Consider the following 26932-nt stretch of genomic DNA (forward strand, 5'->3'; position numbering starts at 1 on the left):
GGATTCCACTATTAAGAGATATAGTTTACCAGGAGATGTTTTGTTTCTCAAAGACCAGACATTCTTTTTGCAATCTACAATCCTATTAGTTTGTTGCAGGAACTGTTACACTGGATGTAATATGAGTGAATGGGTGACTGAACAAAAATGTCTGCTACAATTATTCCCCAAATCCTAGGTTCTATGAATTGATAAACTACCTAAGTGGCAAGCAATTTCTCCTAAAACATACCTCTTGGAGAAGACGTGGGTCCAGGCACTCACCATCATCATTGAACATAGACTCCCAGCTCTCCTCAGTAGCAGCATTTCTTTCTGTGTGAGATATATCTGTTGCTTTTGGCTCCACAGATGTTTCCTTAGATACTGATTCTATATCAGGGAAGGATACACCAAATTCCACATTCTCTGAGTCACCATCTTCTGTTTGGAACTCTTCAGCAGTCTTAAGTTCATGTAATGCCTCTGTTATATCACCAGTACCATCAAGATCACTGCCTAAGGCACTATCTGAAAATACATTTGTCCCATTTAACATACTGAGTTCAGAGTCCAAAAAAGTGTTACAATTACTACCAGTTATCTTCTTTATAGGTAAGGAGGAAGCACAATCTGACGAGCTCTCTATCAACTTTCCTGTTGACTCTGTGAAACTAGATGAAATACTCTCAGCATAGGTATCTGAGCAAGCAGTCAGGTTACTGAAATTTTCAGTGTCATTCCCACTTTCAGCTGCATGAAGAAGGGCTGTATCTGCATTCATTTCTAAACAGTCTGAGAAACTCCCTGTGTTGCTACAAGCTTCATCTGCTACTCTAACTGCAACTACACAAGGGCTGCCTACCCTTTGATCAGATATGGTATCTGTAATGTCCATTGTACATGTCCTATTGGTAATGTCACGTACACTCTCGGACTCATTATCTGTATATGTTTCATGAGCAAGGGCAGCTGTGTCAGAAGATTCGTGCTTCACACGTAACTCATCAGCAGTGCTGTCATTCTCCTCACACCCTCTAATCGTTGTTGGATCAGAAATGTCATTTGTGCTCTCTAATTTGCTGCCCATAGTCATTTGATGAGAGAGGTGACCCACAGTCTCAGGAATGGAATCCATACCTTTCTGACTCGAGACGGAGTCTATCCTATTGGCTGTATCACCAACATTCTCAGCATCCAAGTCTACGTAAGTCCGACCAATGATACCATCTGAACTGCCAGGAACAGAATCAGTAATGATGGCGCCATTGCTGTGCTTCAGCATTCCATCTAATGTTTGCATGCCTTGTTGTACAATTCCAGAATCAGAGTTTTGTTTTACTGGTGAGATCACACTCTCAGGTTTCACCACAGAATTAAAATCTCCAGGAAACTGGGATAGTATCTCCATAATCTTGGCATCAGTTTCCATTCTGTTTTCCAAATTTCTATCTTCAAATGTTTCCCCATTTAGTTCATTTCTCTTGATATCAGAGATTTCCATGTTTGTGGATGGCTTGTTTGGAACCCAAGCCTTACTGATTTCTGAACAAGATTGAGATAGAAGCAACCCATCATGTCCTATCACATCTCTGGTTTCAACCTCCAAACACTCTACCTTCTTTGGTTTAAAATGTCTTTGTAAAGGTACGCTAGGTACAATCCCAGTATTGAAGACTCTTTGCTGATGTCCTTGGGATAATACTTCTTTGGATTCTGCAGTTGCCCTCTTAGTACAAACCCTATCTTTCTTTCTTTCTTGAAGGCATGTATCTTTTTTAAATTTCGTTGAATATTTCTTTCCTTCTCTACGACTGTTCTCCTTTTTATCAGGATTAATACTTAGTCTTGGAGTCTCGCATTTGTCTTGAAAGATCTCCTTTTGGGAGAGAGAATCTTCCCTTTGTTCTTCTTTCACCACGGAGTTAGGTGGACCACAGCTTTTTCCCTCATCACCTGATTTGAGTAGTACTATACCCCTTCGAGCTTTGGGTACATAAAGTGCCATGTCAGGCCTCCTGGCTCGAACTCTGCATCTCTCTGCTTCTTGCTGCATGGCACCACCTCAATCTGCAAGAAAAAAAGACAGAATGATTCAATTACCAAAAACTAATTACAATGTATTGAACCAAGAGATTTTAAAGACGGGGCCTACTAATCCATCCTATAGAAACTCTCAAGTTCAAAGAAAGTAAAACCTGCCATAAACTAATTAATGCAATCAGGTAAGCAACTAAAGAAAGTAAATTCTAAAATAATTCATGAACCCATGGATTTTTATCTTTATAGCCTCTTTCCTCTATCTTGCTGATTTTAAGAGTAACATGAATAAGAGTAGCATGAATGTGGCCTAGAAAATGAGACAACTATCAGACTATTTTCTAGAAGATGTTGCTTGTAAATTATGATTTTTAGGAAAGAAATAGGTTGTGGGAAAGAGAAAGTCATCATTCTATTAACACTATTTAATAAAGTGACCTACTATATATTTTTCTTCCTTCCAGTAGCAAATAAATCGGTCTGGGTACAATAAAGGAGGGTGGAGGTCAAGGAATATGATGAGACAACTACTGGTTAACTCCCTGACAACCTCTACTGTGGTTGGCCAATGGAATTTAACAATCGGAAAAATTTAACAAAGGTTAAATAAAACTTTATCTACTATCTACAAAATACAGGGGAATGTACTAGACAATTTCACAGTGAGTTATTCTTTTAATCCTCAAAATAATACTGTGAAGTATATACTAGTCTGTCCAGTGCAAAAAGAGTAAGAAGATCCTACACATAGCAAAGAAACACCCATATACACTCAGAAAAGTGAGAGTGAAAGTCGCTCAGTCGCATCCAGCTCTTTGCAACCCCATGGACCGTACAGTCCGTGGAATTCTCCAGGCCAGTCTACTGGAGTGGGTAGGTAGCCTTTCCTTTCTCCAGGGGATCCTCCCAACCCAGGGATTGAAAGCAGGTCTCCTGCACTGCAGGCGGATTCTTAGAAGCATCACTGTTAATATTTTACCACATACTTTTCAAAGGAAAAAGACAACAGGAGGGAAAGACTAACAAATACTGTTCACTCTATTACAGATCTCTGACATTTCACCTGATCAGAATACTTCCTCACTGAATAAGCTCCACTTTCATGGCACGGGCTATTTTCTTTTCAGCCCAGTGACCCACCTGTCCCTTTTCTCTTTTAACATCTTAACTATCTAGCTCATCATTCTTCATGGATTTTCTACCTTTCCATCTGTGGAAGAACCTGACTTCAACATTTAACCATGCCAGGATCTTTTGAAAATGCCTACTTTTCAAAAATAGAAGTACTGAAGTATATTTCACTGGAGAGGACACCAGAGACATAGTGTAACCCAATCTCAGTTGGACAAAGCATCTGACAAAATATATCATGATGGACTATAAGATAGTGAAATATGGGTGACTAAGAACTGGTAGGTAGACTCATAGCAAAAAGTAATGATAAGGTAGAAGCAAATTCAGAGAGGGCTTTTTAATGGAGAACTGTATTACTGATACCTTTCAAAGTTCAACATTTTAAACAAAAATTTCAATGCAAACAATAAACACTTTATCAAATGTGCAGCTGATACAAAATTGACAGGATTAATAAATACCAAGAATGATAACATTATAATTTAATCATTTATATAATCAGGAATGCTATGCTGAAAACAATATTAAGACTAAGAATGAATAAATACAAAGGCTTGCTTTGGGTTAAAGAAAATCAAGCAACATAGAATGAAATATATAACTGGCACACACACACAAAAAAAAAAGATCTAAGGGCTTTTACTTCATCTACAAAGTCAATAAAAGTCAAAAGACAGTGATGTGAATGTTTAGAAAGGCAACATGGTCTAAAATACAGAGTCTAGAAAATATATGACACAAAGTGTGGTTAAAGAAACTAAAGGTATACTCTGCTCAAAAAGGTCTAAATGGAGACAGTCCGGCTACCTTTATACCTGAAGGATTGTTGTTCTACAAGGTTGGTTGCTTCTGTGCTTCTCCAGAAGTCAAGTACCAGAACTAGCTGGAAAAAATGAAAAGAAAACAAAGTATACCTCAAGATAAAAAAGAATTCTACTTTTAGAATTCTCCAGCACTATTATCAGGTAAATGAGCTCTGCCTCTAGAATAATTTAAATACAGCCTAGACAATGGATTAACACTAGAGAAAAAATTTCTATCTGTAAAGCAGATTCGCCTGTATTAATTTTAAGAGTTCTTCAAACTCTAAATTATGATTCTGTTTGTCATCCACAATAGACATATATCAAAGGCTTCAAATTTTAAATTATTTTGTGCTGCAGCAAATCGCTTTTGAAACTTAACCTTTTTTTTCTTAGTTAATGCCTATATGTTGCTGTGATGATTTTGAAAACTGAATAACAGTATAATAAATTTAAATTATTATCTATTTTCTACCAAAGCACTGAATTTGATTATGCCCTGAGCAGCACTGTGCTGGTAAATGTTTATTTAGCAACTGGCCTTTCAAGTGTAGTTTGGGGTCCTGGGTAGTACTTTGATTTACATCAATGATGTCACCAATGTGAGTGGTGTGACTTCTTTGCTGAAGTGGATAATCATTTTTGAATGAAAGAATATATTCTCAGTTTTCTGAATTATGCACAATACAATAAATAGTTAAAGACATGGCACTTTTGTAAGTCAGCATTATCGGCACTGCTCTGTCATTTTTAAGCCTAGACAATCAATAAGCAATAAATCAAACCCTGATTTAGGCATTTGCTGATCTCTGTGGTGTAAATATGCCTATCGTGGTTAACTTCAAGCTACCAATGTGTTACCAGTGAACACTGATTTTGTTTTCCTATCTTGCCATTCATTTCTTAAAGAAAGTGGGTTAGGTGTCCTTTTAGAATTTACCACATTCTGGAGTTTGCTGCTTATACTCTTTAGCACTCCTGCTGCTAAGTCACTTCAGTCGTGTCCGACTCTGTGACCCCATAGACAACAGCCCACCAGGCTCTGCCGTCTCCGGGATTCTCCAGGCAAGAACACTGGAGTGAGTCGCCATTTCCTTCTCCAATGCATGAAAGTGAAAAGTGAAAGTGAAGTCACTCAGTCATATCCAACTCCTAGCGACCCCATGGACTGCAGCCTACCAGGCTCCTCCATCCATAGGATTTTCCAGGCAAGAGTACTGGAGTGGGGTGCCATTACCCTCTCCACTCTTTAGCACTAGTAAGTTTTTATATATAACCCTACACTTCCTAAAAAATGGTGGTTGACCTACTGACTTGATAGAATTGGGGTTTAATCTTTTTTTAGCAAGTATATGGCATACACGGTGTTACAAACTTCCTACTGCATCACATCAGAGAGCAATAATGTCTGATTATCTCCTTTTCTGTAATGTTACACACTGATCATTATTTGTATGTCTCTGAGACAACTGTATGAAGCTTTTATTTTACAATATATTTATTGTCTGAAGATATCTTTACACTGCTCCCATTCTTTAAGGTATTTGACTTCTACCGTTACTGTTCAGACATCTGTCATTAGTTTGTCACTGATTTGTAAGGATCTCTCTTTCCTCTCTGATGAGTCTCAAGATATTCTCTTACATGTTGTGTTTTCTTAGGTGTCTACTCAGTGTTTTGGTTTGTGTTTACGATTACTTTTCTACTGGGATAACATTATGCTTTTGAATTTTACCAATTCTATTTATTCAGGGCAGTACCTATGGACCCATCTTCTGTATCATTAGTTTTCTCTTCACATTCGTCTTTTTACATTACACCCTACCCAATCAGCTTTTTTTAATGACTAAAGTTTTATTGTGAAGTGCTATTTATCACCCACCCTGGCCCTGATCTCCATGGCCTTTATGTTTTTTAATAGTTTTTTCTTCTTCTATCTTTAATCATTTTTAATATTTCTATTTTATTAATATTAAGGGCTTCCCTAGTAGCTCAGTTGGTAAAGAATCCGCCTGCAATGTGGGAGACCTGGGTTCGATCCCTGGGTTCGGACGATCCCCTGGCAAAGGGAACAGTTATGCATTCCAGTATTCTGGCCTGGAGAATTCCACGGACTTTATAGTCCATGGGGTCAGAAACAGTTGACAGGACTGAGTGACTTTCACTTTCACTATAATTGTAGCATTTACTTTTAAATGAACTTTACAAGTAGTTTTAATTATTTACTAGTTCTACTTTGTGAAATTCCTGAGGATTTAATTCTGTTGCCTCTTGTGTCTCTGACTTTTGTTTAAAGTATTGTTTTCTTTTGTCATTGTTGTTGTAATTTTGGATAGTGAGCTCAACATCAGTGGGGCTTTATCCATGGGAATTCCAAACAGCCAGACTATATGCATTTCTCTATTACAGAGTGGTTCTACATTAATTTTTAAGTTTGAAGTTTTCTTAATGATGCAGTAAATACAAATATAAAACACAAACCCAGATGAGAGTAAAACAGTAAATACACAGTCTTAGGAAACTTTTCCCCCTCACTCAGAACCCAGGTGAAAACAGGCAAGCATCCTTACTTTCTTTCTGTAACTCTGAATAAATATTTTTTCCCTAGTCTACCCTTTGAGTGAGGGTTAACACTTTGAGATGCAAGGCTTTAGGAGGTGAGCTCAGTTCCAACTCATCTCTCCCAGGCCCAATAACTCCACTCTTATTTCTCACAGGGCTATTAAAATCTAAGCCTCTTAGTTACCAAGGATATCAACATACTTAGTAAAATGAAAAATAAACAAAAACTGTACACAAAATCTAAACAGGGAAGTTCTCTTAAAATTACAGCCCATTCATATAGTGCGTTCATATTCAAAACATAATACTAAGTGAAACAAGAAAATTACAATCTTTTTTTTTCTTTTTTTGCACAAAAATGTGTGTGTGTACACATTAGTACAACCAAGTATAGGTTGTGGTTCCCAGCCCCACGCTTGACTAGCCCTTCTATCAGACAAATTACTTAGCTTCATTGTGGCAAAAGTTACTACTTTAAGCCTTGGTTTACTCAAAGTATAAAATGAAGAAAACAAAAGACTTATTTGCAGACACACTGAACAAATTAATTACATGATGCATATATGGAAATTTGCCAGTCCTGTCGAAAAGTCTCAATAAAAATTAGCTATTATTTAAATAGGCAGTCAAGTTCTTTAAGTTACAAGTTTACACAGGAATCAAAAGTGCCTTGATCACTTATAAAATCCATTTCTATTTGACACTAACATCTATTGCAACTATGTATTCTGGCTTTGCCCCATCAATCACTCACTAATAGCCTAATGTTGCAAGCATCCAATAAGACAAAGTAAATACAATGCAATTCAATTGTAAAGTGAAAATACAAACACTGAAAACAATGCAGGATTTCATGAAGTCTATAAAATAATATTGAAGGAGTACTCATCTCAGAGCAAAACCCTTGGGGAATGAAGATGCAGCAAAATCAAACCAGTGAACAACTGAATAAGAGAAAAATCTAACAAGGATGATGAAAGGACAGAAATCAAGAAAAGAAATGTCAAGGGCTTAAGAAAAATCTCTTGAGAAATTGCTAACACTCTCAACAGTTTTGGTAAAACTGAAACTCGTCTAATTTACAGGATTGTTGCTGTTGTTGAGTCGCTAAGTCATATATAACTCTTTGAGACCCCAGGGACTGCAGCCTGCCAGTCTCCTCTGTCCATGGGATTTCCCAGACAAAAATACTAGAGCGCGCTGCCATTTCCTTCTCCCAGGGGATCCTCCTGACACAGGGATCGAACCGCATCTCCTACACTGCAGGTGGATTCTTTACCACTGAGATACTGGGGAAGCCCAAATCTATTTGATAAATACCAAGAATATCAAAGTAAAAGGATGCTATCAGATTATCACACAATTTCAGAGAAAAAAATTATAACAACAAAGTACTAAAACTTATTCTTTGTTAATTCTAAGAATAGCACAGCTGCAATTATAACTTAAATTTTATTAAATACATGGTAAAATGTTTTCATGTCAGAAAATTGCCCCTAGCAATTATTTTCATTAATAATTATGAAATTTAGTCACAATTTTCAACAGGTCCGCTTTAAGATATATTTTCAAAGTACCAATTTTCTCATTTAACAAAGTTATCTCAAAAATATACATTCCTAATAAGGGGAGAAAGGCTATTATCTAAACTGTTAACAGTGGTTACATCTGGGAGAGCAGAACATGAGAAGAAAAGAATTAAAAACTTCTCTTTATACATTTAGCGCAGAATTGGTTGAATGTTACAATAAATGTAGTTTTCTTTGTAATTAAAAACAAAATTACTAAAACTTAAAGATATGCTATTGCTTTAGTATAACAGGCCATTACCACAAATTGGTGTAGGAGAAAGCAAAGGCAATGGAAATTGACAAACAGATTTTTACTGGACAAAATAAGTAGGAAAATGATGAATGGAGAAAAGGGCAACCTCTTTAATATATGTCATAGGATAATAAAACAGCATAGAAATTATTTGATGTTGGGAAGATAACTTCACAAATGTCGCAGAATGCTGAGAAACCTCTACTTTTTGGTCTAAGAACCACCTAGGGCTACACTGTTCAATACACTAGCCAATAGCCAAATGTAGTCGAAATTAAGATGTGCTGGCTTATAAAATGTCTCTGGATTTCAAAGACTTAGTATAGAAAATAAAAGTAAAATGTCTCATTAATATTCTTATATTGATTATATGTTTAATGATACTATTTTGTATATAACTGGTTAAATAAAAGACATTAAAGTGATTCTGTTTATTTTTGTATTTTAATGTGACTACTAGAGAATTTAAAATTGCACTTGTGGCTCACTTTTATGGTCTGTATTTTATTTCTAATGGGACCTTAATGCCAGAAGAACAAACACGGTCTTGCTTTTTTCCTCTTGTGTCTTGTCTATTTCAGATTTTTTTCACTTTCAGCAAGGAAATATAACAAACCAAGGAATCAACTAACCCATGAATCTACAGATAAGTTTATCTCTGCACAATTTAATTTCCCAAATTTCATAATGATCAAAAAATAAAGCATCAAAAGAAGTAAAGTCTACTTATGATTCATAAATCAAAAGTAAGAATGAATGGATGACACTCCTATGTGGTGAAATTTACCCTCAACAAATTTGGGAGCATTTTTTCATACATGTCTAAAACTATGAAGGGCCTAGATTCAGAATCATTTCTTTGCATATTAATAAAACAACTGCCTTTGTTTTACTGGACTATCAAGAGCATTCTTATTCTCACTGGTCTACTTAGAAGCAGACAAAACTAAGAAATGCCAATATCCTTCAGCTCAGTAGCATACATGTGCATCTGTAAAGAAATAAAAGAATCCTAAGAGTAGATTTAGAATGTTTTTAAGTAAATGTAATATACAAAATATATTAAGTGACATAGTAAACAAATAGATTTCTGAGTACTAAAATATAATTACATACTTTTAACTCCTAGCCATCCCCTCTGAAAGATTCACTATCTTTCTGGCTCTAATAGTTTGGTGAATGGTATCGCTCTCAATCTAGTAGCTCAGGCCAGAAACCTGGAAGATGTTATCTCTGATATTTCAATTACCTACTTCTATACTGTTCATTCTACTTCTATAGTGTTTCCTGTGCTTTTCTAAAATACAAGTCAGATTTGGTTATTTCCTTGTTCAACACCCTTTGGCAGCTCTTTATCAAGCATATGCTTTCAAGAACCTTGCACAGCAGATATGGCCCTACGGGATCTGGCTCCACCGCCACCCTAAAACTGCCCAGCTGCCCAGGGTCATCTCCAGCCACTTCTGACTTCAGACTTACAGTCCATCAATTGATTCCAACTCCTGGTAGTACTAGAAACATGCCCAGCTGCATTCTCACACCTCTGTGATTTAAGATGCATTATTTTCTCAGTCAGATGACAGCCTGATAGTCTCCGACATGTCCTCACATCTCACCTAAAAGGTTAACTCCTTTAAAATTACATCATTAACTCCTTGATATGCTACATATCATAAGTTCTCACTATGATACAAACACTCTCATTTAAACAGTTACCACATCGCTTTAGAGTTACGTATCTGCATGTCTGGCTCTCCTCTAGACAGTAATTAAGTTCCTTCAGTGTAGGTTAGTGTCTTTTTGTTCATAGCACTCTCTCTGGCACCAAATGAATACTACCTGTTATATCATGGCAAGTGAAACTTCTCAATACGCGATGTTCTCCCAACCCCTAGGTGAGACTTAGGGCCCCAATCACTTCACAAACATTTACTCAACATGTAGTTATGTGCTAAGTCCCATCTTAGACACTGGGAACACAGCAATAAACAAAATGAAGTCTGGCCTCAAGGAGCTTATACTGTAATGGTAGAGACAAAAAATAAACATTTAAATATATAATATTTGACAGTGGTAAATGTGATGGAAGAGGGACAGGAATACAGAGTGATGGGGGTGTGGCTATTTTAGAAGGCAAGACCATATAGTAAAGTGGGAGAACACTTTGAGGATTTAATACCTTAGCTGATACTTGAGTTGAGTTACAGAGTTGCAAAAATTACCTAGAAAAGAGAATTCCAGGAAAAAAAGAAAAGCAAGTGCAAAACCTATGAGGCAGGCCAAACTTGAAAAACAGGAATAACAGGAAACAAGTGCGGTAACAGCAGAGTAAAAGGAGGCACAGAAGTCAGTAAGACATCTCAGGGCCAGAACAGAGAGAGACCTGCAGGCCAAGACAAGGTGTTTAGATTTTATTTGGACAGTGTTGGGAAATCACGGGAAGGTGTCAGCAAGAGAATGACATGATCTGACTTACCTTTGCTAAAGATTATTCTAGCAAAAATGTGAGGAACTGACAATAAGAGATAGGAATTGAGGAAGAAAACCTCTACGTCTAAAAATAGACATGCAGCATATCTAGGTTACTAACAGAGGAGGTCACAAGAAAAGGTTATTAATGATACATTCTCAAGGCAAAGCCAACAAAAACCTGATGATATGGTTGTATGGGATGTGATGGGAAGAGAGGAGCCACTTAAGAGTTTTGGTCTGATCAACCTGCATGATGACAGTTAAATTTACTAAAATAGGAAGGAAATAAGAAAAGAGGAATCAAGAGCTGTGATTTGGATACTTTAACTGTGAATGCCTGTTGGACACTGTATAGCTATTAAGGAAGCAACTGGAAATAGAAGTCTAAGCTCAGAGGAAGCATAAGAATTGAAGATAAAAATTTGGAAATCATCACCATAAAGATTCAAGCAAAGAACAGGAATAAGACTACTCAGGGAGTGACAAGAGATAGTAGGCCAGGGGAATTGAACCATGGGAACCTACAACTTTAGAGGTCAGGAAGAAGAGATGCAGCCAAGCATAGGACGTGGAGGAAAAAAACAGAAGCATGCAATTCTTTAAAAGGCAAGAGGAATCATTTGCATTAAATGTTGAAAAGTCAAGTAGTAAGAACTGAGAATTTTCCACTGGATTTGGCAGGATAGAGGTTGCTGGTGACATTGGAATAGTTTCAGTGGAGGTGGAGAGATAAATACCTAACTGGAATGAGGTGAGGAAGAATGACCCAATAGGAAAGGAGAAACAAATGATACAAATAGGGAATAGGGAGTTTAATGTAATAAAGGCATATTTATAATAGTTTTTAAATCCTCTAACAAAAAAGTTAGCAATCATAAGATTAGAAATTCTATCAATATCTGCTTTGTTATACTATTAAAAACATAAGGGGAGTATTAAGCAGAACATGATATTCTGAATTGCTCAAATATTTACCTCAGGATAGATAAGGTATCTTGAGCCTCACTATTTCATATATAAATTAAACTTACATAATCAAATTCTTTTTTTAGTTATTTTTGCCTTAGAAAGGTTTAGGATTCATTAAAGCCTATGCCAGTTCTTCAGTCATTTCAATTTAATCTAAATAAATGAATTCTACTTCTTTAGCAATGGCCAGTATATACATACATACATTTTCAGAGTTATTTCATAATCTTGTGAATGTAGCAGTAAATAATCATTTACAAACTTTTAATGAAGTGTTGCTTTTGTAGTTGTTTTAGTCACTAAGTCACGTCCGACTCTTCTGTGACCCCATGGACTGTATGTAGCCTGCCAGGCCTCTCTGTCCATGGGGATTTTCCAGGCAAGAAAACTGGAGTGGGTTGCCATTTTCTACTTCAGGGGATCTTCCCAACCCAGGCATCAAATGTGTATCTCCTGCATTGGCAGGCAGATTCCTTATCCCTGCATCACTAGGGAAGCCCCATGAAGTATAAAACTAACCAAAAAGTAATTTTTTCCCTTAACACAAAAGCATTATGCAATAAATCTAAAAAGTGTTTTCTAAAAATCTGTGTTCTCACCTTACAGAAATAAGCACTCTAAATATCACTTGAATGACTGAAAAACCATTCCAAAACAGCATATTCAATGTCAGAAATTTTCACAGCAGGGATAGAAAACATACTCTGTTTCAACTGATTTGGAATTTTGCTTGTGGAGCAAAAGAAAAAGTAAAACATGAGTAAAAAAATTAGATTATATCACCTGGCCAGAAGTATTTAGTAAAATAATAAAATAAGGGATATACCTAATCTTTCCTCACTTTCAAGTTCCTACACTTCCAGTGTCAAGTACATTTTTACAAACAAGAAACCAAGAAATGTCCTCCCTCTGCTAACAAGCTTCATTTAAAAAAACAAAAAACCTTGATCCAAACACAACAAAGAAGCACTTGCTCGTAATACAATAACATGAAAATTTTTACTTGGACATCAAAGAAATGGTTTCGTACTTTAAAAACTATGAAGTCTGTTAATGAACCACAACTGATTCTACTGTAATTTTCTTAATGCACCCTTCCATAAATGCACTTGCACTAGTTAATACAGTGACATATTTCACACCTGAAAACAAATTTCTGCATTCACTTGGAGGTTTATTCCTACTTCTATTCAAATCAGGTTTACAAAATGTATGCTGTGATTTAAATTAACATAATAAAGACAATAATTTGTGACATTAGTGAATCAAGGCCTGCTCTTTAACATACCTGAACTGAAGAGGAAAAAAAGGTTTTAAACCAGGTAGACACTCATTTAGAGGACCTTACTCGGAAGGTAAACAGATTCATTAACAGGAAGCAAATGAGGAGTCAAACAGCTCTATTCAAACAGCTGAACTGGCCAGTTGTTGAGTGATACATCTTTTCATTGTGAAAGAATGTGGATTCTTTATTGGATTTTTATTGTTCCAAAAAAAGTAATTTTTTTACAGGATTTTTATTGTTCTTGTCTCTTCCCCACCTGTCACTTCTTGCCACTCCAAGCATTTTTATTTCTTTGAGTCTAATGGATACTGTAAATTTCAGCATGCTCAAATTATATATGGAATAAAAATAAAAAGGCTTGTAAGTAAGGATCTGAGATGCTTCTTATTTGAGCAAAGTTTATGAACTTTAATATATGAACTTTATGATACCTATTTTGGCCACTTATCAGATCTTATGTAGCTTACTTGATGATGTTCAAAATAGTGACATCCTCATCAAAAGCCTCCCAACAACGCTACAATGTGAAATCGTTACCAGTCAAATTCTACAGATGAGAAAATGAGGCACAGGATGTTAAATACGTCGAAGGCCAAGGATCTAGAAAGTGCCAGATTCTAATCTAGATAATATAGCTCCAGTGTTTGTGCTCTTAACTGCGTTATGGCAAAATGAACATATCAGTGTTAAATGCCCTCCATTTTAATATCTCACAATCCTCTGGGGAAGAAAAATATTAGGAATAACTACATCCATTAGTTGATGTCTTAGAAATTGCAGGCCTTAACCATCCTCCTTTCTTTTCAAAAGCTGCTCCAAAAGACATAATGGAGCCCTGGAAGTGAAAAGCCAGAGGAACACCAGTGGGTCAACAAACCTGACCAGGAAGCTTTCAGAAGTCTAACTGGTCTAACCGTGTCTAGGATGACCCTATGCTTGTCCTATAGTGAATCCAAACCCAAGAGAGTCCATTGCCATTTGAAGACCTACTTGCCAAGGATGGTTTCAGACTGTTCCTTCTGAGACGCAGCCCTAAAGGATATCTGAACGCCTGCTGCATATTATACATTTCAATGAATATTTTTTTAGAAAAGTTAGGTATTTTCAACTCCTGCTGCCATTTCAAACTGTTAGTTTGTCTGATTCCAATTATACCTTGAGTTCCTTGAAAGTAAGAAACATCTTATCATTTTTAAATCCTCAATGCACAATAACTGGCACATGGATGGCATTCAGTATATGTTTGGTAAAAAATCAGAATTAAAAACCAATGTTCCTAACATGAAGTACTATGAATTCAGATATCTCTGCTTAACTTGAGACTGTGAACAGATGAAAAGCATGTGTATTCTTGGTCAAAATTAAGAATTCTTTACCAATGTGTTTTTTAATTAAATTCATTTGCTATTTTCCTACTAACATAGACTCTTCTTAACTTGTATATATGACACGTGATATAAACATATTTACAGAAAGAGGCGTTATGTGCAAACTAATGGTGAGAGCAAAATCAAACTACAGCCAGATTAAAGGCCTGTCCCCTGTACCTGGCTCATTCTTAAAAACCACAATGTCCTTCCACCATTAAAGAAATGATGCTCTATGTTTTTAAGTATTATCTATTTTTACAGGTAGATATATACACAAACACACACACACACACATCCCAATCACAAGAAACACTGAAAAGCACTAAGACTATGAGTATTTCTGAGATTATAAAAATCTTATTATATGTTGGATTTTAAAAACCACTGAGCAGTATCTGTCCTGCACTAAAGAAGGCAATGAGTGGAAAGCACTGTGCTAAGTGCTCATATCCGAACTATCTCATTTAACACCCCTTGAGGTATAGTTATTACCACCATTTCACAGATAAGGTCTAGGTCACACAGCTAGCTGCTAAGTAGAGGAGTCGTAACTGAAGCCAAGTTTTGACTGCTTACAACTGTCTCCCATTGTACATCCTCAACAAAACAACTCTGAATTTTCTGAATCATAGATGCCTAACTTTAATATTGTGCTAACATGCCATGTTTATTGTTAACTTCATCACTTCAAGAAGTAAAATTACCAACATGACTCCATACATATCTGCCCACCTAACCCCTGAAATCTCAAATCATAGCGTGGGCTGTTTACCACTAACTTTCCCTTTTCCGGAAATCAGACTTCACCCCCCCTAATACCAGGAAAACCCTGTTGGCACCCACCACTCTGTTCTGTATAAAACTTGCTACAGCTATTAGGGGTGGTGGTTACTACCTTAGGTAACTCTGGAGTCTTAAAAGACTTGAATTCTCTAACACAAAAGTTCCAAAATATCCACCACACTAAATGCTGAGTAAAAATATCTGGGAAAAACAAGGAAATTATGTGATTAAATATAGCAAGTTTCTCTCTACAAGGACCAGCTCTTTGAGAAGATCAATTATATGCTATTTTTGTTTCAAAAGAAACAAAAGAAAGCCAGTTTGCAGATTTTGTTTATATACCAACAAGCTAAACATCAAAATTGAAGGTATCAAACTTTGCTCCCTGATATCTGCTGCTATACCACATTCATCTTCATATTTCCAGAGTTAAATACAATGTCTGACCCATGGAAAACACTGAAATATCGAACTAAATTTTACTTTCAAAGACTAAAAAGTAGGAAATTGTAACAAATAGAAACTTGAAGTGGTCCATTTTCAAGGCAAAGTAAGTAGCTCTGACTGGAAAAACTACTAGCAGTTGAACTTGCAAACATGACAAAGTTGAGGCCTGAACTCTTCAGATAAAGTTGGGGTTGGGGGACGGAGGTCAGACTGGATCCTAAAGAGATAGGACTCCACCCATTACCTGTGTCCCAGCTCTAAACATGCCTACGGACTAGTGGACGTGACATAGTTCATGAACCTGAAGGTTGGGAGATGTTGGGGGAAGGGATAAACTAACAAGAAAGTCTTTGTTGAAAAATGCGGATGTAAGTTGGGAAGGGAGAAAGGATAGCCTAATAAGGAAATAACGAAAACTTAGGTGCCGTCCAGAAAGATTGTACATCTCACAACACTGGGCCAATGAGGAACAGGGGGAGGGACCTGCATGTTAGGGACCGCACTGGGTTTGCCTGCCCACCAGACATCAGATCTTGCAAGACTGTCATTAAAAGCCTCGCTTTCCTTGTGCTTTGTCTCTGTCCATCCCTTGGTTTTGGGCTGGTGAGTGTGATTCTCACAGAAACGGAACCCTAGAGTTCTATCCCAAACCTCTCAAGATTATATTAGTGCCATGAAATGTTCTCTAACTTCTCATATGTCTTCAGATTCTCCCTGGATAAACTACAAATATTGAAAAGAAAACCACCTTCTCTACTCTTTAAAGCTCGCAGAGCAATTACCAGTGTTCAGGACATGCACAGTAGGTAGGCAGGATTTCCATCAGATTTCTCAAAAAGTAACAGAAAGGCACCTTATATATACTTCTCTGCCCCATGAAAAAACATACTAGTTACTCTTCCTACTAGGAAGATTTATTTTTCATCATCTTTGGCACAAATTCTAGAATGCTATCTGCCAGGTCCCATGCCCCAGTAAATATGCATCCACAAGCAATTATGGAGATAGATAGCTTATGGGGAGGGGGCACTCTCTGGTCAGGTCCCAATGCTGGCCTGTGGTTAGGGGGAAGGGTAAGTGGGGGGAGGGTGTGGCCCTGTGATAAATCACTGCCCACTCTGCTTAGGGGTATTTATCACAGCCCGCTGTCAGGTAAATCACTGGAAAAACACCTCTTCAGTAATTAATGTGAAGTGACGGATGGACAGCCCCTGGGCCCATTAATCAGGAACATCAGCAGCCTACTGAGATTATGAATGTCAGGATGCATAAACTGCCGGTGGATCAATAGGCCCAGGAATTCATCCAAGGCTCTCATTTCCGAGGCATCTCCGGTACATTAGGCTCCCTTGACCCTTCCCCCAATCTAAAATAAAGAGCTAAGGCTTCAGAACAAAGAACAGGAGCCGAGGTCTGAAGTGACCACTGCAAGAAAACAGTCAGGAAACCTGGCCACGGCTAGGGAAGCACCAGGACAGGGTGAGCACAGAGCCATACTGAACAAGAGGCTCTCAGAAGGCTTGGTGCCCTGGAAAAGCAGGAGAACCAGGAAGACAACAAGTAACATTCAATACTCAGAGCCTGATTATCCACTTTAGGGACAGTCCACCTGCTTGCTTCTTATCTTTGACCCATTTTCCTGCCCACATTTACTTTCCTTCCATGTTGGCACCACTATACAGAGTAGAGAGAAATTAGCAATTTCTGCTCTATAACAACCTAGGTAAAAAATGCCAATTTTAGAGAAAAAAGAATCTAGATAAAATAAAATCACTGAATTATCCTTGAATTTAATTTAGCCTCATCCCTCATTGCCAAGACAAATGGGGAATTGCCAGCAGAAGTTCCTACAGTGTTTACAATTGAGAAAAAGGTGGTCTTCCTGATTCATTGGCATTTACAAAGCCTTCTGCCAATATACAATATGGGTTAAAGACTAAGCTGTGTGGTCAGATTCTAGAGTAATTAAATCAGCCCTTAATTCTATTTCTTCTCCAAGTCAAACAAAAAATTCTCATCAAAAGAGTCTGCTCACCTTGTAAAACAGTACTGGACCTGAAAGAGAATTACTGTTTGCTCATCACCCGAGGTTTAGTCGAATTATGTACAGGAGATTCGGCTGGGCTTCAGCCTCGCACTGAACACACTCTGGGCTGGCAGTGACGGGAAGGAGACGGCCGCGCTGCCGCCACATCCCGCCAAACCCCAGTGCTGGGCTTTGTGGTCAGGCTCAGGCCAGGGCTGCAATCGCTGGTTAGAAAGTGTCTCAGAGTTACAGCTGCCTGTTCCGCTAAATCTCATTTCATACTACTGATGGATGGATGGACAGATGGCTGCTTGGTGAAAGCAGTATTATCAGGCAGCTTCTATGGAGCCTCTGAATGATGGATAGCCCTCCTTCTACTTTCTCCAAACCACCATCGATCCAAGCCATATTTCAGCGGTCAGAAGCCCAGTAATATTAAGACACACAATCAGGTTAAGTTACTTGCAGTGTAAACCTCTAGAACAGAAATTCTAACACCTTTGCTTTGCTGTCAGGAACCAGGCTGAAAATGTTACAGTCCATTCTTTCTAGCTGCTAACCCAATGAATTCCAACAGCGCAAAGCCCAAAGGGAACAGCTGGGCTCTGTTCCTAGGAGCACTTGAAAAGCTAGCTTGCCTGCCAAATTTTTTACTAGCCAGTTCTGTGAAATGAACTCTGCAGTTATAGTGAGCAAATCTGTCGATATGTGTATCCAGTGGAATGTGAAGCTATTAGAAGCATGTAAACTATATAGAGTTTGTCAGTGATACCCTCACTAGACTTAAGTGTGAGCACCTTAGATATGCCAAGAAGATATGACCACCAACATCAAGGAAGGTGATTAAAACCAGGATAGACTGAAACTTTGTATTTGCATATAATCCTAAAATGCTGTTTCTATATGGTTTTCCTGGCTGGCTTCTACTCTCTTGTATACATATCAAATCATAAGTACTAATCCTTGCCTGTTTTCACAAGCACACTTCTGCATCCACTTGTCTGTCACCTTCTAGACACTCATTTCTGCTTGTTTATTTGGATTACGTGCCCCCTTTGTTACTTCCATGTTATCTTGTGCTCTCAGACTCATACAACTGGACTCTATCAAAATTATTTCCACTTGTGTGATTAAAGAAATGGACTCTGAATCCAGCTTTATAATACAGATTCCTAGACCCCACATGCCCTCTCTTCTAAGCTCACATGTTCCCAGATGACTTCCCTAAATGCTTTACTATCAACTATACCCCAAATCAGCTTGGCCTGGCTCCTGGTTCTACCTCTTCTGACTGACTCGCTGCTACTGTGAGCCAATGCTCAGAGAACTTGTTTGTATTTGTTTCGGGGGTTATAAAAATATCTCAGTGGAAAGGCAACTGTCATTCCTCTTGCCATAATTGTAGTTTACTTTAAAATTTTAATATTTATGCCTTAACAACACCTACAATTCTATTTCGAGCAAAAAACAGGAAAAATTCTGTGCTATTTTTATAATAATTAATGTCTTATCACAAATAGCACTGCCCTTCACAAGGGACTTCTCTGGTGGCTCAGATGGTGTCTGCCTACAATGCGGAAGACCAGGGTTCGATCCCTGGGTCAGGAAGGTCCCCTGGACAAGAAAATGGCAACCCACTCCAGTACTCTTGCCTTGAAAATCCCATGGGTGGAGGAGCCTGGTAGGCTACAGTCCATGGGGTTGCAAAGAGTTAGACAAGACTGAGCGACTTCACTTTCACTTTCTTTCACATAAACATTGAAGAATTTTTACATAATTTTAGAATTACATTATTGAAAGAGATTATATAGGTCAGAATTCAACATCTTAATTTTTCAAATAAAGAAACTGAGGATCTGAGGTTGTAATGTGCCTGGTTAGATAGATACTAAGCAGTAAAGCAAGGCTGAAACCTAGATTTCAATTAAAAGTATTGTGCTTATTATACTTCTCAGACATTCCACTTTCATTCTTAGGATTTCAGAAGGAATGAGAGAAATGAAGACTGACTCATTTGTATGTGTGCCTGTATGTTTGGGGAGGAAGGAAGCCACAAGTAATTTAACTTTAGCCACTAATACTATTGTGCTCCCCATCAAAGTTGCCAATGGGTCATCTTAGAGACGCTATCTTAGATAACAAAATTTGATGAATCCCTGACAACGAGAAACCTCTATCCTTCTCTTCTCCCTTCTTTATCTAGAAGTTTGAAAACAAAAGAGCAGAAAGATGTCTAATGCAAGTAGAATCAGAAAAGTCAGAGGCTCCATAACTTAAATTAAATGGACAGAGGAGCAATGTGTCCTCTTCATTTCCAAGGACACCACATTCTGGTCAAATACAGAGCACTAGCTAACTGATTGGACTCCACCCTCTGGTGGTCAAAATGTGTCACTGTTGCATTTCCTGATTGTCAAGTTACCTCCATGCAAATCTTACAGCCTTACAGATAGCTGAAAAAGACCTTGGAAAATCATGCCGTACAAACTCATTTTTAAAATAAGGAAACTGAGGAATTTACTTAAGACTTGGGACTATTTGAGTGGTAACTGAGACAAGAACCCCAGATCTCCCATCAACTAAACAGTTAGTTAAGCTAACCATCATACCTGCCTTTAACCAATTTTCTACCCAGTATATATATGCACGATATACTAGCTGAGTAAAGTTTAATCAGGAAGTTAATTGTGCTACAAAAATAATCACATAATATACATCAAAACCAAATAATATTATTCACACTAATGCCTATCTCCATTAGTGTAAATGATCAGAATGACTTTTCCATCCCATTCCCACAAAAACATCCTCATACATTAGATGAGAATTCTGTTACAACTATTCTTAGGACCAGACAAAACATTTCTCCTAGGAATTAAAAATAAGGTACCTCCTAAGAAAAAATTATCAGTACTAGGTGAATAATAAGGAATAAGTAATGACAGTGCTTTAACTCTTTTTTATTTCTATATATTCCCTAAGTTCATAGAAAAGCTGTTTTATTTGCATTAACCAAATACATTTTAGAATAATCAATTTTTTTACAAGGCAATCTCAAGTCAATACAAAGATCCTTTCCTTTTGCTAAAAAGTCTTTTTATAGTGCTTCTATTTGGTTAAGAAAGATCTATTAAGAAATAGACTAAGCCAGGGAACAATGACATATTTTTCAAAATCTGCTGCAATGAACCATGTCTAATTATGTCTTCTGTTCCATTAAGGTTTAGGCCCCACAAGCAAAACTGAAGTAGTGGTAGAGTACTACCAACAGCAGTAGCAGAGGAAGAGAAAGAGAAAAACAAACAGCTAAGCATCTGATGAGTGCTCACGACGGGACAGGGACTGCGCTCAGTATTTTATGTATCTTATTTTCTAATTTGATTCCAGCTACAGTACTATGAGGTAAGTATTATGACCTCAGTTTTACCGAAGAGAAATCTGAAGCAACTCAAGGTCACATAGCTGCTAACTGCTGGTTAGGATTTCAATATCCCTGCACTTAACTACTACACTAGACTGCCTGATGATACTCAGCAAGATGGTCTCTCACAATCATCTATTAATTTCATAAATATTAGCAATTTGCTTAGAATCTGTATAAATGCAAAGCAACCAAAAGATAGTTCAAAGACTGCTGCAGTAAAACAAGAAAATCAACTAGGGTAAGAATGAAAGATTAATGCTTTCATGGCATGACTATTTCCAATAACCTTCCAGACTTAAAAGTGCTGACAATAATAATCTACTACTATCTCTGAAACTTCCTCATTCACCTTGCCTCACCCTCAAAGCCATATGGTGAAGAACCTAACCAGGTGTCAGGAGAGGAACTCCCTCTCTTCTATTCCCCATAAGAATAATCTCTATACTTCTTCCTATCTACTCCCACGACCATTTGAAAACATTATCCTTCTCCACCTTTCTCCAGAGGCACATGGGAACATGGGAACAATGAACAGTGAAACTGATGGCACAGTTCCTAGACTAGAGGAACCTTCAAAGCAGAATGCAGAGTGCACTTTCAAATCTGAATCTAAAGAGAGAAGAAACTTGTACAATAAATACCTACTGCAAAGGGCATTTTCAGATGTAATCTTAAACAGAATATAACAGTCAGTATTTTAGTATTAGTCTGCTCCAGACATTTATAGCCTTTGCCTCTGTGCATGCAGCTGAACAAAGATTATAGTCTGTGTAACTGAAGAAATGTTTCAAAAAAAAATCTGAGTTATCCAGACAATGGAAGACACAGGAGAGATGATTCCAGCAGGGGTCCTGAGGGCCCCAAAATATGTAAACAAACCATGGCATGAAAAGGTTTTTCTCACAACACAACACAATTCACGCTCCCAACTTATTTTATACTTCACTGGCTACAGCCGCCATGCATCAGCAGCAACTGATTTCACGCTTTAGAGGCTGGGAAACAGTCCGCAGCTCAGTCCCTTCACACTCCACTGATGTGGTAACTCCATCGTTCACCAACTCAGCTGTTCCGAGTCTAATATTTGCACCTACAACTGACCACCTCAAAAGGCAGTCAGATCAAAGCTTTAATATAACTGAACAATAGCCATATGTATCAGAGGTAGAGCAAGCACTCTGCTTCCTACTCTATATACCTATCTGGTGGGAGAGAGGAGAGAAGAAAACACCTCCCTAAAATTTCTTCCCCTCACTACACACCTGGAGGTTGGTCTGGGTTTCTACACTTCATTGAAATTAGTTCCTTTCCTGGGTCTATCCTGGGTTACACTGATATCCTATAGTGCAATTGAGAATAAAAGAGTTGGAACGAATAAGGCTTTCAGGGCTGTGCCTTAAATCTGACATGCAATAAGCTTGATTGTTTTTCCCATTTGAAAGTCACTCAGTCATGTCTGACTCTTTCTGACCCCATGGACTGTAGCCCTCCGGGATCCTCTATCCATGGAGTCCTCCAGGCAAGAATACTGGAGTGGGTTGCCATTCCCTTCTCCAGGAGATCCTCCTGACTCAGGGATTGAACCCAGGTCTGTTGCATTGCAGGCGGATTCTTTACCATCTGAGCCACCACAGAAGCCTAGGGTTCACAAACTAAAGCTAATAAACCACTGAGTAAGTTTTGAAAACAGAGGCTAATAGGCTTAAACTGTGTCTTATACATATTGTCTCATTTGACCCCAAGTACATACCAAGAGGTAGTTGTTATTATCTCAATTTTACAGATGAGAAATCTGAAACTAAAGTTACTTAAGATCACACAGCTTCCAAGTGTTGGTTAGGATTCTGAAGTCCCTACACTTAACTACTACAGTAGACTGGAATACATGCCTTCTAAAAAAATGGGGTAAACAAAGCATAGTATAGTTTTAAAAAAGGCAAAAATACCAAAGTGCAATAATAACCAAAGAGAATAATTGTAAAGGTTTGTTAGAGATATAGTTACAACTCATCTCCTTCCTCCTTGTAGCTGTACTAGCAAGTGTGAAGACCAAATGTGGCTGATCAGAAACTGAGACACCAAAAGAAGCAAGCTTCACTTTAAAGCAGGCAAAGAAAAAAACAGATAATTAATAAATAAAACACTCTCTTAGATGCAGACTGAAAGTTTACTAATTAGAGTTTCAAGAACAGCAAACAATTACCTTGGAATACAGAAACATCTTCAGAGAACTGCTCCTTTACGGATCAGGAAACCTGTCCAGAGGGTTACAAAAGGCTTTCAAAGTAGAATAATCTACTGAACAAACATGGCTCGGGTACTAAACTGTATTTTAATCTAATATTTTTATGATACAAAAAGCAAGACAAATGTTAAAGGTCAGTAATAGCTAACAATAGGTAATGGCATTCTCTTGTAGCCTAACATTTTTTAAGTGCACGTATTGTACTGAGATTTATGCTGGGACAGTGGAAACTGTAAAGTTGGACCATAGTTAAGGACACAGTTTGAACCACATGAAAAACATAGCCTCCTCTTTAAGCTGTCTCTGCCTAATTGGGGAAGTAAGAAATTTTTTTAAAAAGATGTTTTAGGGTAATACAAAATTGCCAAATAAAAAGTTGTAAATGATAAAAATTCAGAGAAGAGAGCTATCACTTAGGGCCTGGAACAGTTGAAGAAGATATCATAAAAGGGGAACTGAAAGCTAGTATGTAGACTGGGGACTGAAGGGAGATATTCCAAGTAGAAGGAATGGTCTGAACAAACTGAAGAGGCAGTAATTCAAAAAACCTTATTTTGGAGACAGCTACAGAAACTACTAGAGCCAAAGGGTTAATATAGCAAAGTGTGGAATATTCTGCCAGAAAGAATATTCCGTTTTCAGCCTGGAGGGCCTTCAACACTAGGTTCAGTCATTCAATACCATAAGCAATGCAGAGTCAAGTCTAGACCCTACAGGCAATTGCTGAGAAGTTATACTATTACTGTTGTGTCGAGGTCTCCAAACCTTCCCTTACACCATCTGTTCTTTCATTTACCCTGGCTTTTTTTTTTTAATTATTATTATTATTATTATTATTATTATGTACCATCAGGTAAAGGTGTTACGATAGCACACAGTCTTAATACTGACATCGCTCAACATCACACTTGCTTAACCCAATGGTATCAACGAGCAAGCAGTAACATTTAACCAAAACCCAGAAACAGGATCAACAGGAGGAACGGGCTCCGTATCAATGTGCCCCAAGTCTAACCCCATACTCATAAACAGACATTACATCTAGGGGAGCAATCAAATACACTTACTTTGTATAACCATTCTCATGATCAGAGAAAGAACTGAACCAAAGTTTGCCCCACATCACACTCCATAGTCCAAATATCCAGAAACTTGTGCCTTGCTACCTGGTGAAGATTCCTATAGTTGGCCAACTGTTTCTGAAACAAATAGCTGATGATACCTTAGAATGTTGTTGTTTAGTTGCTGAGTCATGTCCAACTCTTCTGCAACCTCATGGGCTGTAGCCTACCAGGCTCCTCTGTCCATGGGATTCCCCAGGCAAGAATACAGGAATGGGTTGCCATTTCTTTCTCCAGGGAATCTTCCCAATCCAGGGATCGAACTCATGTCTCCTGCACTGCAGGTGAATTCTTTACCACTGAGCCACCAGTGGTATCTAATAAATTAACAAATATCAGGATATACATTTTTCTGAGATAAGAGCCCAATCATTTTGGATCTAGATATGGTAACTGGCCTTACTACCTTACTACCATTGCAACAGTCTCTAGAAAAGGTAAGACCCATCCCTATTCCTTTGATTTTTACAGTTTCATTTCCTAGCATCAAGTGATATTTCTAGTCTCTTCAAAACTTTTCAATCTATTCAACTCCTACTTTTATCAACAGAACATCTAACCTTACAGTTTTGAAGACAGAATGAAACCATAACACCTTGAAAGGAAAAGTGAAACACATTTCTACCCCACTGAAACCAATTCCAGCTGTTCATTTCAGTGGTATCAGCAGAGCTAACAAGGAGAATAGCTACCGTTCGAATTGCCCACAGAACCTGAGCTGCTTTGCTCCTCTCTCATTTCTCCCCCTCCCCATCGCCTCTGTAACTTACACACAACTGCCTCACTCCGCTGTCCATCCTCCCAAAATGCTACCCAACAATTCACTGGCTGTCACAGATTGTCAGCACTGTGTTTGGGGACTTGAGAAGTGCCCCTGTGGGACAGCGCAGTGTTAGTACAGCATTTTCCCGGACACAATGTCACTCTTTATAGCCAGTTGCAAATTAGTTTCTTCTTAAAAAAAAAATAATACTCCTAATAAGACAGGTACAAGGAGATTTTAAATAACCAAGATTAAAACTCACTTGGTTTGCTCTGAGATGTGGCCCTTTCAGAGTCAAGCACAATGAAATCCCATGTCTCTCTCAACTGACATGAGCCGTGCACATCATCTAGGAACACCTGAAGTCAGCTTTCTGATGTTAGCAGAAGCTGAGAGGCTACCAAAAAGACATATCAAAGGAGAATCTTCCTTCCCCTTTTTTCTGTGCCAGTGGCTCCTCATTCTTAAATTTTATCTGATAGTACTCTGTTTTGAGCTCAGTTCTCAACATCAACATTTACTTCTATGTCTTGCTGTGCAAACCCATTTAAAAGGAAATTCTGCAAATCACCAGTATCATTTCTTTATAGCTTTCATCCAATTCTTTGCATGTGCTTCAGCAGCAAACAAGGACAATTATCTCCTGACAGTGCTATGACTGACCCTCTGAAAAAGCCCTCATCCTATGTATCCGTTTCCTGGTTGCCAATGGCTACACATGAGCGTCAGAAGCTGGAACAGACTGAAAAGAGTATCACAGGATGTGGGGAAGAGAAACCTCTCACAAAACAGCAGGTCATTGCAACTTAAGTCTTCTGGGAAAAAAAATTAATTAAAAATAAACATCTATAGAGTAACATTTTAAAAATTAAAATCAGTTTCACTAGCTATCTAATTAGTTTTCATCCATAATTTCTTTGATAGCCTTATTCATTCTGCTTTATTATGGTTTCCTGAGGATTTTACTGATCATATAGTCTTCCTGAATCAGTTCATCAAACTCCTACCATAACACTGCATCTTTGCTGCTCCCTATTTGAACTAGGGGAGGCTAGAGCTGACCAGGAAAGATGTTAATTCTCAGTTCTCATAGTAGAAAGAGACTGAAAAGAGCAAAGCTAGTAATCCAACTTTGAGAATCAATTCCAATATTTAACAAGCCCCTATTCTCTTTACAACAAACATCAAAATTTAAGAAAGACAGTGAATAGAAGCAAGAAAATCTTCAAAAGATCCTGAAAGTCTTTCAAGATACTGCCACTTTCAAACTTGTTATATATGAGAGTTACAAAGTAAAATGGCACTTAAAAAATACAAAACATAAGCAAACAGAGTAAATAATATTTATAGTTAACTGACTTACCAAATAAGTGGCATTTATTTTTTGAATAATAAAACTCTAGAAGGTGCAGACAGGCTGTATCTGAGGCAAATGGTACAAAAGTTCCCTTCTGATAGCAGCCTCTCCTGGAAAATAATAATGATAAAAGTTAGTTTTACAAAAATGTGTAATTATCATTTCTTTGACACCTGTCTGTGCATTTAACTTTCATGATCTCATTTCATGAATACTCTTAAGAGTTTCACACAGTGATTTGCCATAGAATGGGCAATGAAAATAAACACATGCATAAAAATACTTTTTAGAAGTTCAACAACAGAACAGAATATGGAAATGCCATTTT

General features: G+C 37.7%; 1 protein-coding gene across 9 annotated transcripts in view; it reads right to left on the reverse strand.

Annotated features, from left to right (window-relative positions):
• The window catches only part of R3HCC1L (R3H domain and coiled-coil containing 1 like), a 65405-nt gene that overhangs the window by 25974 nt on the left and 12499 nt on the right, over positions 1–26932 (reverse strand). For 6 of the 9 annotated variants that reach the window (XM_043475776.1, XM_043475779.1, XM_043475777.1 and 3 more), the window contains 2 exons: positions 26611–26714; positions 233–2049 (listed from right to left, as the gene is read on the reverse strand). In XM_043475776.1, the coding sequence (XP_043331711.1) occupies positions 233–2035 (1803 nt within the window). In that variant the 5' untranslated portion in view covers positions 2036–2049; positions 26611–26714. Of the gene's footprint in view, positions 1–232; positions 2050–3960; positions 4037–26610; positions 26715–26932 lie in introns of all 9 variants that reach the window. The other 3 variants (XM_043475784.1, XM_043475782.1, XM_043475783.1) reach the window with 2 other exon arrangements.

This window comes from Cervus canadensis, chromosome 8 (genome assembly GCF_019320065.1).
Source record: "Cervus canadensis isolate Bull #8, Minnesota chromosome 8, ASM1932006v1, whole genome shotgun sequence".
Lineage (NCBI taxonomy): Eukaryota > Metazoa > Chordata > Mammalia > Artiodactyla > Cervidae > Cervus > Cervus canadensis.